The sequence below is a fragment of the Pantherophis guttatus genome, chromosome 6, assembly GCF_059756535.1.
Source record: "Pantherophis guttatus breed Tessera chromosome 6, ASM5975653v1, whole genome shotgun sequence".
NCBI lineage: Eukaryota > Metazoa > Chordata > Lepidosauria > Squamata > Colubridae > Pantherophis > Pantherophis guttatus.
The window spans coordinates 39,196,612-39,210,565 of NC_142068.1; the positions used below are offsets into that span (position 1 = coordinate 39,196,612).

Consider the following 13,954-nt stretch of genomic DNA (forward strand, 5'->3'; position numbering starts at 1 on the left):
CTTAAATTAGTTCTCACTGATTGATTAAGTGCAAGTCACCATCAACTGCAACTATTTCTACTTACAATTCATCAGGGCAATTGATTGGTTGAGCTATTCTGTATCCATCCTTTAGATAGGCAGCCATCTCAAAGGGATCAATATCTACATATGGAGTTTGTCCTAATGTCATTAATTCCCATAAAGTCACCCCAAAAGACCACTAGAAAACATTAGATAGAACACCTGATTAGAATTTAAAAATATTGTTTCAATATTTTTCATATTTAGGAATTCAAAGCAAATGTTTCTAAATATTTAATATAACATTTAAATATAGGTGAGTTGCAGTGTAACAGATATGGTCACAAAATTGTTTAGTTACTCTTTTAAGTACTTCAAAAAGTTATCACTTTGTATTCAAGCATAATAGAAACACACATGCAGGATAACACAACTGAATGCACAAACATATATTTAAGATATGGTCAATTAAAAAAAAGTTATTTTATATTTAGGATCATATGACTAAACAATCATTTTTATCATCATTATGCTGTAAAAGAATAATTTAAATATTTCCTGTGATATTAATATAAAAATGTAAAAAAACAGTTATAGTATTGAGATAAGTTTGCTAATTAAAGCAGTCCTAAAATTCTCCCAAAGACCAGGTAAAACAATTGTCATTGTAGAGTACTAGAAATGAAAATATTTCTAAAACAGAAGTCTTTGAATATGGTAGTTATCAAAGCCTTCTCATTCCACTGACATGTTAATAGATTGGATTGATAAATTATGCTAATCTCTAGGTGTCTTCTTTTCCAGATTGTATCGATGGAAGACCAAATAGGAGGAAAAATTGAAAGAAAATAAACTCACTCTACAGGCCTTGAATTGGTCCAGCTTTAAGAAGCCGGGGCTCCACTGTCATGGCCATTTCTGTTCAACTTTGGAACTGGTCTGACAAATGTAGTTAACATATATATACTTCTTGCAAAGAAAACAAACTTATCTCAAAACTAACAAAATTCAGTGAACTTTTTTTAACGAAAAATGAAAAATACGGTCCAGATATTACAAATCATATTCAACATAAATACAATCGCTTCATTTTCTATGGAAATTATTCAATGATCAGCTATTAAGAATATGCAAGCTAGCAAATAAGCTAAGAGGCTTTGTGACACGACAGCACTTATAAGTAGTATGAATTTGCAAGTGTATTTTTATGGATTGGGAAGAGGGAACAGAAGAATAATACTGTAAATGCTTTCACAGAATGCATGCCACAAAACTTAATATGTTAGACTTCCAAGTAAGTGGCATGTAGCTTTACTTGGATTTATATTAGCCTTTATGATATATATAAGTAAATAATTCAGCTAAAATGGCTTAAACTCAAGACTGCTAGGATTTCTAAATGCAGTAATATGACAGAATCGTCTGGTTAGATAAAAGAGGAATAAGGTTTAAAATCAGACAAAAGTTAGATAAAAATTTAAAGCTGTAGTCTTTATTCCTTTATTATTCTGGGGAATTTTTAATATTATTACATTGTCTGGTGGTTCAATGCTTTTTGCTGTCAAATAACACCCATGAATGCACAGCACTTCACCAAAATGTTTGGCTACAAGGATTTCTAAATACAAAACCTAGGACCAAAAACACGTGTCTCCAAACTTGGCAACTGTAAGACTTGTGGATTTCAACTCCCAGAATTCCCCAACCAGAAGTTAAAGTTGCCAAGCTTGGAAATTCCTGATCTAAAATTTACCCCCCCTCCCCAACATATAAACAGCTCATATATCATAATCAAGTAACCTGTATGTAGACTTAGAAGAAAGAATTAAGGAAGATTTCAGCCATTAAATTATTGTAGCCATGAAAGATGCAAAATCAAATATCTCATATAATAATTAAAAATGATTAAAACAATCCAAATAATACACTTTGGTACATCTGGAATGTATTTCCTGGTTCACTGGCTTTTACATGTAATTTTAAGGGCTGGCTAGAAAGACTGGTAAAGGAGCGAGAAACATTAAAAGCAACAAAAATGTTACTTTAACAAAAATGAGGAGCCCAAACAAAAGGGAATTGTTCTGGATCTCACTAGATAAAATACAATATAAGGCTAATTTATAATATATCACCTCACTTTAAAGTTTAAGAAAAGATACTGTCATATGTTTTGAACATTGTAGATAATAAAATTTAAGCTGACACATTCTGTCTTCACTGTTATATTGTAATGTGTTTATACAGCTTTTACACATATTCTAATATAACCAACAGAGGCAAAGTAGTACTGTGGCTATGATGCTGGTAATGAATCAGGGTAATTCTTCAAACCGTTTCCAATTATAAATGATGTATACAACGGTATTTCTCAAACTAATTTTGCTTTCTTAAGATTATCGGCAGACCATAATCTTACCATATTGATCATTTTAAGAAAGCTATCTGCAAATAGAAATTTAAATTTAAATTTTAGATTTAATTTTTTTTTACATGGTTTAAAAGATTGTAATGTGATATTGAACAATTTATGTTAACTTACCACATCACTAGCACCAGAAAATTCATTGTTAACCAAGCTTTCAAGAGCCATCCAACGCACTGGTCTGTTTTCATTATCTCCAAGGCAATGATAATCCATTGGAAATAAATCTCTGGATAGAGCATTATCTGTAATCTTTACCTGAAGTGTATCATCAATGCTGCATATTGAAATATATATGGACAATCAGTTAGGCAAGGCAGTAAAACTTTTATAGGCAAGTCTTAATCATCTTAAATCATCCTTCCCATACACAGCTCAGAAAATCACACTGTATAATATAGTCTAATATTAGCAGTGCAAACCTAATTAGTTTTATTATTGCTTAGGGTTTGACACTTCTTAAAAAAGTCCGTCCCATTTTGCTGCCACCATGGTTCATTCAAATATATAAAAATTCTATATATTGAAAACTTTTCATTAATTTTAAATATTGGGGCTGAAAGTAATGGAATATGGGCAAGGAATAACCTGCATTTTTCAGTAGCCAGGAAATACAACTTTCGGGATTTTAGAATGCACATATTCCTGTACTACCTCTAATGAGAAAGAGTGACCTGACCTGGCTGAACAGTAGAGCATTTAAAATAATGTTCTTCCAACATCACTGCTTTATGTATTTATCTCTATACACCACAAGACTTACACACAGTTTCTAGCAGCCAAGTCTTTGTGAATAACTTCTCTTCGGGCCAAATAGCTCATTCCACAGGCAATTTGAATTGCCATATGTACAAGGTCTTGTTGAGAAATTGCCTGAAATAAAAGGTGACATTTAATTAACTTGTTCAAATGAAATTTAGTTACTATTTATTTATGGCTCATGACCAAAACGTAGTTCATCCTAAAAAGTAAATGGTCACTGAGAAAGATCATCAAAATAAAAATCTGAACTATAGTTTTGATCTATAGCTTAGATCTTTCTGTAAGTCTAGATCAGGGATGTCAAACTCAAGGCCCGTGGACTGGATCCAGCCCACTGGATGCTTAGATCTGGCCCAGATTTCCACTGCCCTGGAAACAGTGAAAGATCAACCTGTGGTGCCTCTGTCAGTGAAAACTGTTTTCACTGGCAGAGGGTTGCAGGAGGCTGTCACAGCTTGGGTGCCCATTTTTGCTGGCAGAACGCTTGGGCCAGATATTAAACAGATATGCCACATGATTATAAATTCAAATAGATTCTAATGATGTAAAATTATCTTGAAGGGTTATAGGAGACCAAAGGGCTATCACGTTAGATCTATGAAGTTAGATTAGCACTCTGGTCATTAACAAGTAGAAAGGTCACAAAAATTGATGGAATGTCTAAAAAATAATTAGAAGAATATAAAACCTACACACAGGTCAACAAGCTAGTCTGAATGGAACATGGTGAAACTTGCTCCATATTGGCAAAGGAGTTATTTGTTCAACTTGTATGCTGAATATATGTTGAGAGAAGCTGGATTGGAAGATGATGAGCAGGTTTTTAAAACTGAAGAAACATCAATAACCTTCACTATGTTGGTGACACTGCACTGATAACTTTAAATGCAAATAATCTGCAAAGTCCAGTCATGAAAGGCAAGGAGCATAGTGAGAAAATGGTACTAAAGATTAAAGATAAAGAAGACCAAACTAATGATAACAGCTATAGTAAGCAGCCTTAGTAATGATTATAAAGAAACTGAAATGGTGGATAGCTTCAACTATCAATAGTAAAGAAAACAGTAATCAAGAAACATACTGTAGAATAGTACTTGGTAGACTTACAATGAAGACCTTGGAAAAATTATTCTGATGCTGTGATGCAACAACATATACATAGATTAAAATGCACACAAATATTTTATCCGTGACATTCTATGGAAGTGAAAGTTGGACTGAAACAGTTTTAGACATATAATATGAAGACCTAGCTGGTCTATAATGTTTGGAAATTGTGAAGGGAAGAGAAGAACATGAACAGCAATAAGGCAGATGGACTCTTGGACTCAAGACCGGGTTGGGGAACAGATCATCCTGGAAAACTCTATGTAGTCTCTAAGAGTTAATACTCGATGCCACATAATCAATCAGCAGCATTTTTATGCATTTTATTGAATAACTTCAATAAAAGGAGTCATTATTCAATATTCGCAAACCTATGGGGTCTAAACCAATCAAGTCATATCTTTTGTTCTATAGATCTTAATTTCTACTTGAAATTAATCCTTCCAAGTAATGTTTTTCTGCCTGCAGCCTACAGAATAAGTGCAAAATGATTTGCACATGCACACAATTTTAATTTGGTGGGTGGGAGGAGAAAGAGGAGACTCTTAGTTGCTACAAACGTATTCTGTGAAAGATTATTCAGTTTACTGCAAAAAAAAAAAAAAAATTAAAAACATACTGCTTATTCAAGATTTGTCACAAAACTTGATAAAAACAAGACATTGTGAACCTCTTTCAGATCAAGTCAGGAAATCATATGGTATGGTTTGGATGTTTAAAATATCCAGAGTGGAGACAATTTTGCATCCTAGGATTAAGCATATTTTACCTGAGGGTTATTAGCTTCTACAAGTTTGCATTGTCGCAAGAAAAGCTTGAGATTCCCCCAATTCATGTAAGGCAACAGCACCATTGGTTTTTCTCCTTCCTCAATACAAACATGAGTGATTGGGAGTAGATTTCTGAAAGAAATATTAGTGTTGGCTTGTTATAATGTTATGCCATTTCATTGTTAATTAATATTCCATGACCAATCAGTACTGCTGCATAAACTATAGAATTATCATCCTTATCCTATTTGTTTCTATTTTTCTGGAATACATTTCTGCATAAATAGGGGTAAATTATGGAATTTCATAATTGCCATATTTTTTGCTCCATAAGATGCACTCCCCCCCCCCCAAAAATGGGTGGAAATGTCTGCGTCTTATGAAGCGAATATTGTGTCACAAGCCAGGCCGCAGCAGCAGGGTCCTTTTACAGGGCTGAACCCTGCCTCTTCTGTCTTTGTCATTGCCGCCTCTTCTATCTCTTTTCTGCAGTGCAGGAGTCAATAGGCAGAGCTGGAACATGAGAGGACACCTATCTGTGGTCCTCTCAGGCTCCACCTGGTATTTTTTTTGTTTGTTTTCCTCCTCTAAACCTAGGTGCGTCTTATTGAGCGGAAAATATGGTACATCAATTGGAACAGCTGAATAAAATGAAACATATGGGGAATGATCTTACAAGTTGCTTAATAAATCACATTAAACTTAAACTTAATAAACTTAGCTAATAAAAAGAAATTACATTCAACAAGAACTTTATCTTCTAATCAAGAGATAACAAACACCCACAGCTATGTATACTGTATATTGGTTAATCCATGATCTCTTTATATATGTTTTTTGAATAATTATACTGAAACTATACTGAAAATAAAAAAAACAACTATGCAGCTTCAGTCTGTCACATAAAAATTAGAAAATATTTTATCTGTATTATGAATTAAATATTAAGAAATGGCTAAAGATATGAAATGAATACTAATTTTCTATTTATCAAAGGGCACAAGTAAGAAATTACTAAAAATTTTAAAGCATGTTTAGGATTACAGAAAAGATTGATTTCATTTTAAAAATAATTCTTTCTAAATATTTTTCAGTTACATTTCTGGACATTTTCAGATATTGTAAGTTTCTTGGTGAAACATGCTTTCATCACCCTCAAATGTTTCTGTTCTCTTTTCCTTTATGTTTGCTCTTGCTCTTTAGCAAATAATGAACAAGATATTCCTGAAGGCAGAAATTGATAATTTTGAATCTTTCATATTTTTTTAAAAAAAGCTATTTGCTGAAATAAATCTTAAATAAACCATTCAATCCCATAAAACAATTTTAGCATGATTTTAAAAGAACACTAACCTGTGATGAAGACCTCTAAGTTTACTGCTTTCTGTCAGCATCATTGTTATTTGAATTTCGGAAGCTTGATCTAGAAAGCCAAATTTTTGTTAAAGCCAATTTGTATAGATGGAAAAAAGCTTTCTTGAAATGAGTCTGCAGACTTAGATATAAAAACTCAAAATGCCTAAAGAATAAAGAAACTGGATATAGGAGTGTATCTTTTAACTTCTTAAATTTGATGCAGAATAATTTGGTAGCATTTTTAAAACTCTTAATTGGTCAAGTTCCTGCAATCCCTTCTTTTTTCATAATAAGCTGGGATCTCCAAGTAATAAATGAAATATGCATGCTCAAAAGCAAGTATTTATATATGGCATAATTTTAACCACATTTATCTTAAACAATCCCATACTTGAATTCATTGTTATGTGATGCCTCATGCCAATTTCTCCATGTAAATGACTAATAAAACAAGATTATAATGCTCTACATTCAATGAAAACTTGTTTATGTAATAAAATATACCACATTGCACCTTTTCCCTCACATACACTTCCACAAGTATTAACTGGGAAGATAAGGAATATACTGATTTTTTTCACTTACGTGAAAATAGTTACGAGGAAAATAAAGCAATAAGGGTATACTGCTGTATTAAAACTCCAATACAATTTTTAGCTACTACTTAACAACTGTGACCCATTGGGTCTTTCTCTCAGAAATCGTTCTTTACCTAAACAGAGAAACAAAATAGCCACAGGCAGGCAAAAAGGCAGTGGAAGCAGAAATGACTTCTAACCTCCTGCCTGCTTTCAAATCGATGCTGATTGTGGGAAGTGATAGTGTTGGAAATCACTCTTCCTATTCCTTGGTTGACCCGCAGAACTGTCTACCATTTTGTTGAAAGGAGGGGGAACAAAGGGAACCATAGACTATAAGGAAAACTGCATCTTTGTTTCCCATTCCAAGAGCCCACCGTTTCAGGGAGAAAAAGGCTCACTCCTCAACCACCATGTCCCCCACCCAGCTCTACTTTGCCAGTAAGCATCCAGGTCACGCTCTTGTCCTATCCTCACTGCCTATTCAGAAATTTCAAAATTGCAGCCTTGGTCAGGCCCTTTTTGTCAGCTGTAGGTGCAGGGTCAAGAAGAAAGTGGGAAAGAGGGTAAGGATATACCCTTCTCTCATCTTCCTTTGTGCTATGGAAGGTACAAATTTCTGGGAAGTATAATCAGAAGTTCTAGTGGCACTGAAGCAGCCACACTTTTGGTTAATTTCAATCCCACAGAATTGATGGGTCCCAGATTCTTGATGCATTCTGTAAGTTAGCTCATTTCAGGTAACTTGGTTCAAAAATCATCGCCCTGTTTCATCAAATTGAAGATCACAAATAAACAGACATGAGAGATTTTGTAATATATAGATTGAATGGAAAGAAATCTACTTGTAATGATATTATAATAATTACAATAAAAATAACAACAGTAAAAAAGGATAAAGTAATAGAATAAATCCAAATTATAAATGTGTGTGTGCACAGATAACATAAAAAAAGAAAATGTGCCTAAATAAATGCACTCATGAAATATTAAGCATTTAGATATTGCATATGACTCCACAATTGGAAGAAGAAGATACCAAAGCGTATTCATTAATTAAATTATCAAACTTTTCATTCAGAAAACATAGAATGCATGCATGTGATACATAAACAAGTTACAAGGATTTAAAATGCACTTGTAATTTTATCTTAAACTACAACAGTTTAAGTTAATAACTATGTAAGTTTTAAAAACTTAGTAACTATAACTACTGTGGCAGATAAGGATTGATTCATATTAAATTTTCTCAGGATATCTGAATTACTGGGTGTCGCACAATACTATCCATTTCTCTTGTTGAATAAACTTCTGATTGGGAAATAAAAATAGACAAACAAAAGCAAAAGATGGACAGCATAAACACATCAACAATATTTTGAAAGCTTTTTCTATATAAGGTGTCAACAAAATGTTAATACAGGTTATTTGCATGGAAATTACCTATTACCTAAGTTTCTTTAAAGAACCTGTTTTAATAATTAGATACTTTTCAAGTATGAATAGTCGAGTCAAAAAGCTGACTTACATTCAAATTAAAACTAGGATATTAAATACTGTTCTATTCAATATGTTTTATCTTTTAAAACAGTTCCAGAAATTTGGATTTGATCCCAAGTATTTGAACCATGCCTGATAGGATCATTTCCAAAGCAGAACTATTCTATTCATGCAGTATAATAAACTCTAGATCAAACCTATTGTGTTTCCTTATCAAGATAATTTCCTTGTTGGTTCTTATAAATCATTCATTTTTCTAAGAAAACAAATCTAACCCATAGTGAGTAATTTAAAATGCATACCCACTCTATCTAAGATGCAACCAAAGGGGACGTGGAAGTGAACATTATCTGGAAGAGTTTCCCTCCCACAGAACTGTCTCCCATCAAACTGCATCCTCACTCTTATTTTCCAGCTTTTTCAAAATGGCTTTCAAATGTGAATATGAGATTAAGGTGAGGATAAGAGAAATACCTAAACTGAAATAAATTTGTCTAATTAGTACTGTTTTCATATATTATATTATTTTGAATCTATGTTGATTCTTAATAGTACTTATAGCACTCAGTTATCATTTATCAAATGATACATGTTGATAGTACTTATGTTTGTTATTGCTATGTCTAATAATTTTGATTATATATATGTATTGTATTTAATGTTATGTTATAAACCTCTTAGGAACTATATAACTGAAATGCCATAGAAACATGTGCAATATATTTTTTAAAAAACCTCATAATAAAAGGCAGCAGTAAATTCTGATTATCAATTCATTAGCAAAATAGGTGGTGAAGATCCCTTCTAGTTTTCTTAATTCTAGACTTCTTCACAAGACCATGCACCTGGTTCTTTTAACTAGAAAAGTACAAGCTAGAGGCCCTTTCAATTTATTATTCAAAGCTAATATGTTTTTGTGTTTCCATTTTTCTTTCTTCCTGTTATCACTTATATTACAAACTGATTTTCCAATAGAATTTGGAATGATTTCCCCCTATAACACATTTTTCTAAGGTTCAGTGGGAGGCACCAACTTCCAGATTCACTAATCTTTACTGTTTTGTTGGCTTCTAAAAATATGTTTGAAATGTACACATATATATAATAAAATGGGGCCATCTATTCTTCTGTGAATGGAAAAAAAGTGTGCTAAAGGTCATTCCTTTTAATACACCTAAATGTTGATGAAAAAGCATGGCTTCCCAAGAATGAAATTCAATGTTAAAAATTTACCTTTTACTGTTTTGACAAAGACTTGTTTTTCTTTACTAGGATCTTTCTCTTCTATTAGAATACCATGGAAAATTCGACCAAATGTGCCTGAGAATAAGAAAAATTAAAGAAAAAAAGTAATATAAAAGTATTTGTACATACTTCAAAAACTGAACTATGAAGAGCAGTTAAGCCTAGCAATTGATCCTTCTCCTCAGAACATTCACAGCTAACACTTCTTTGCTTTGAATCACACAGTATTTGACACCTGAACTTTGATTTGCTATTGTGTAATTTGGAGGATCAAAAAAAGACTTGTCAATATAAACTTTAATATAAACTTTAGAAGCTAACTCAGTTATATTATATTATACTATATATACATGTTTAATAAATTATTATTATTGAAATACAATTTAATATAGATTGTGCTGAAACCTTTTAAATGCCATTTTAAGATGGTCAGATCACCAGATAAATTGAAAATCATAATCTTTCCTTAGTTAAATTTGACAAACTTGCACTTTGGCTGCCTCAAGCACTAGAATGTTATGTCTGAATTAATTTGAATAGAAAAGCTGGGAAATGAGCAACTTAACCAGAAGTTACAAGCTTAAGAAGCAATATCAATTACAAGGGCTTAGACGTGACATTTGAATGCAGAAACTATAGCAATGGCTCTATATTATGTAACATTGAAAAGCGATTTTTGAAAATAAAAATTAAATTATAAAAATGATAAAATATAATTATTTCATTATTACATAATTTATACTGTACAGATTCTTATTCAAAGAAATTGTCTTCCGTAAGCATTAAGCAAGAAGGAATCACACTCGGGTGGAGTATGTTGCTAACGCTTCACTTATTTTGGAACCTAAGTAGCATCAATTCTGATTAGTAAACTGCATATGGAAACCATGTATAATTCCAGGATTGCCAGCTAGATTGGGAAGTTAGTAAAGAAGATGCTGCAATGAAAGGAAGTTTTATGCTCCTCTACGGCAGTTTATTTTTAATTTGATTATTTTCTATATCAAAAAAGACCATTTTTTTCATATTGTGCCAGGCACCTAAGTTTAACCAAGTTGTAACAAAAACCTTAGATAAAAATCAGTTTCTTATTTTGGTTAACTCTTTGCTTAAAAATACCAACATCTAGCTGAATAATTTACAGAAACTGTGAAAAAGGAGAAAAAATGGGGGGAAAAAAAGAGCAACACTTAAATAATACCTTCCTGAAGAACATCTTTTAGTGTTATCCTTTCTCTGGAGATTGCTATATCCTTCACTTTAGTTTTTGCTTCCATCAAAGTTACACTTTTAAGGTCATTCTTCTCTATCCGTAAAGTAGGATAACCTGAGGAACCAGCAAACCCAAACAATAGCAATATAAATATCAAATGTAAATACTTGAAATGCAAGTTTAATTAAACAATTAGAGACAAAAATATGTTGCAACTTAAAGAAATGTCATTTTTAATAGTGCAAGAAAAATACCCGCTCCTGGACAATACAGTATGCATTTATTTTACTATAGACCAAGGGTATCAAACTCACGCCGTCATGGCAGCGTCAAGTGATGTATCACTAAATCGCTAAATCGGGTATGGGGGTGGCCAGCACATGACACATCCGGCCCAGGGGCCGGGAGTTTGACAGCCCCTGCTATAGACTGTTTGATTCAAAAATTACTCTGCGCAGAGTAAAACTAAAAACCCAACATATAAAACGCTAGAAGATAAAAACACCAATACCAAGCCAAACCCAACCCAATTAATGTTTTCTACATGATAAAAAAACAATTTCCTTTTATTTGATTACTAAATACTACACAAGCTTATAATATTTTAATAGTCAAGAAAACAGGCACACTGCCATCTTCTGGGCTTTAAATGGTACTGTTATATGAAAGCTGTTTATTTCTCTATAGACTTTGAAAAATTAAAGTCTCTTAGAATTCATAACAATTGTTTTCATAAAGAGATTGCTTATTTAGGGAGACTGCTAAAGTATATTGTAAAGCATATTCAAAAATATTTTTAGCAGTAAATTAGTTGAAAATTCTCTTTGGTAGGCAGGATATGTTGATGGAAGCCCTCAATTCCTCCTACTAGTTAAAAGAGCTTTGATAATTAAATAGCCATCCTTTATTTTAAGAAACTGTGATCATTCAAGGAAAATGAACTATATTCTACTTTACAGCCTAACAGGATTAACTGATTCAGTCGCAGACAAAATAATTATAGTCATTTCAAAGAACTAGCATATTTAAAAAAAGAGATAGTTTACAAACGACTTCTGAGATAGCAATGTCAAAAAAGACAAAACAACTAATGTATCCAGAGTTAATACTGGAATTCGGATATTAGCACAAGACATACAGTATAATTGCTGACTGTCATATTATTTAGCTTCTGTACCATAGAAACTATAAAACTAGTATATGATGTATTCTTTTTCTGTAACTCCTTTATATTAGCCTTTAACTTAGAGGCAAAACAATCTGACCTAAATAGTCAGAAACTATAATAAAAATCTCAGGACATAACTTTAATGGGTTTTTTTGTCCTTGATTGATATATAAAACAGTATGCCTAACAATATGCAAACCATGGTTTATATACCACTTAAGCAAATTTTAAAGTGTTTATTGAAATGCTAGTCCACTTAAGTTTTCTTGAGAATAGTCATGTTTACTTTCTTGTGAATATAAGCATATTACTGACTAATTATGATTAATTATGCCAATAAAAATAACTGCTTGAATTCAGTGGCACAAGGACAATGAATAATCCAAATCTTTAGCTCTTTTGATGTCTGTCTACAATGGTATGATAAATCTATGTTCGTGACAAAACTTCACTGCATTGGTTTGCCTGCCTACATTCAAAGTTAAAAAAATAGGGTTAACATTACTAGGTAATAAAACAGCTATACCTTCTGAAGTTTTATTTTTGAAATGCAATAAAATTGGTTTCTCAAAATGATGGATTGAATCCTTAATTTAAGAAAGTTTTTTTTAATTATATGTGCATCTTTGTTTTCTTGTAGCCCTGAAAATTTAAGGGCAAAATTAACTGTTTTTATCTCACCTTTACTTTAACTCTTTGTCAACAGAAATTTAATTTTTTGAAACGATCAGTAACACTACAGTTTTCTTCAACCTTGGCTGATTTCCAGTTATATGAATTTCAATTCCCTAAATTCTGAACAATGGATATGATAGTTGGGGAACTCTGGGAGTAAAAGACTACATAAAAGACTAATGCACAATGCAAAACCTGTAATTAGATAAACACTTACTGGTAATTGGTGTAGCATTATTAGGTGTGTCAGCTCTCAGATACTGGGTTGTTTGAGTTGAAGGCTGGGATAAACCTTGAGAACTACTGCTGTTACTAATGCTGCTTTGGAAAACAAACACAAAATACATTATTGTTTCTAAAACTTTCACATCAAGTTTCAAATATTATCTTCTTCAGTTTTCTGTGGATATAGCATAATTTCAACTTTTCTAAATTACTTTTGTACTTCTAGTCCAGTGTTTCCCAAACTTTTGACATATGTGTACCCCTTCTATAATTTTCGTAACGCTGAGTACCCCTCATAAAAAACATATGGTACCCCTGGGGGTACGCGTACCACACTTTGGGAAACACTTAGATAACACTGCAATTCTCCGGCGTTTAAACAGATCCGCGGCTCAACGTCAACTGTTAATGTTCCCGCAGTTTAAAAATGGCCGAACCCGAGCTGTGCGAAGGATGCGCAGAAGTTCCCGCCATAATGAGTTGCGATACGATGTACGATGGCCCCAGTTCCCGTGTAAAAACTGCGATACGCGCCTATTTCTTTCCTTGTTCTGTGGGCACAGCTAAGCACGGTGCAGTGGATATTCCCACGTGATCCCCACCAAACTCCGGTGCAATGCGTACCCCCACCAAACTCTTCCCGTACCCCTGGGGGTACGCGTACCACACTTTGGGAAACACTGTTCTAGTCTAAAGACTACAAAATGTAGTTTGCATTCCATCAATGATATTAAAAGACTTAAGCAACCTCAATCAAGCTAGGAAATAGAAAAAAGCCATCCAGCAGTATTTCCAAGGAATATAATTTAAAATAAATCAAACTTTAAGCCCTGTATACCTTTTTCTAAAAGAACAGATACAATTTGTAGTATAATGGCAGTGATAGTGTCCACATTTGCATATTTATATTCAATATTAGCTGTGCTTTCC

The 13,954-nt window shown here is 32.8% G+C and overlaps 1 protein-coding gene across 4 annotated transcripts in view; it reads right to left on the minus strand.

Annotated features, from left to right (window-relative positions):
* The window catches only part of RYK (receptor like tyrosine kinase), a 34,803-nt gene that overhangs the window by 2,017 nt on the left and 18,832 nt on the right, over positions 1-13,954 (minus strand). The window contains exons 7-14 of one of the 4 annotated variants that reach the window (XM_034439586.3): positions 13,017-13,117; positions 10,945-11,070; positions 9,732-9,818; positions 6,418-6,487; positions 5,064-5,196; positions 3,189-3,298; positions 2,543-2,702; positions 66-202 (exon numbers count right to left, since the gene is read on the minus strand). In XM_034439586.3, coding sequence (XP_034295477.2) covers positions 66-202; positions 2,543-2,702; positions 3,189-3,298; positions 5,064-5,196; positions 6,418-6,487; positions 9,732-9,818; positions 10,945-11,070; positions 13,017-13,117 — 924 coding nt within the window. Of the gene's footprint in view, positions 1-65; positions 203-2,542; positions 2,703-3,188; positions 3,299-5,063; positions 5,197-6,417; positions 6,488-9,731; positions 9,819-10,944; positions 11,078-13,014; positions 13,121-13,954 lie in introns of all 4 variants that reach the window. The other 3 variants (XM_087872128.1, XM_034439585.3, XM_087872127.1) reach the window with 3 other exon arrangements.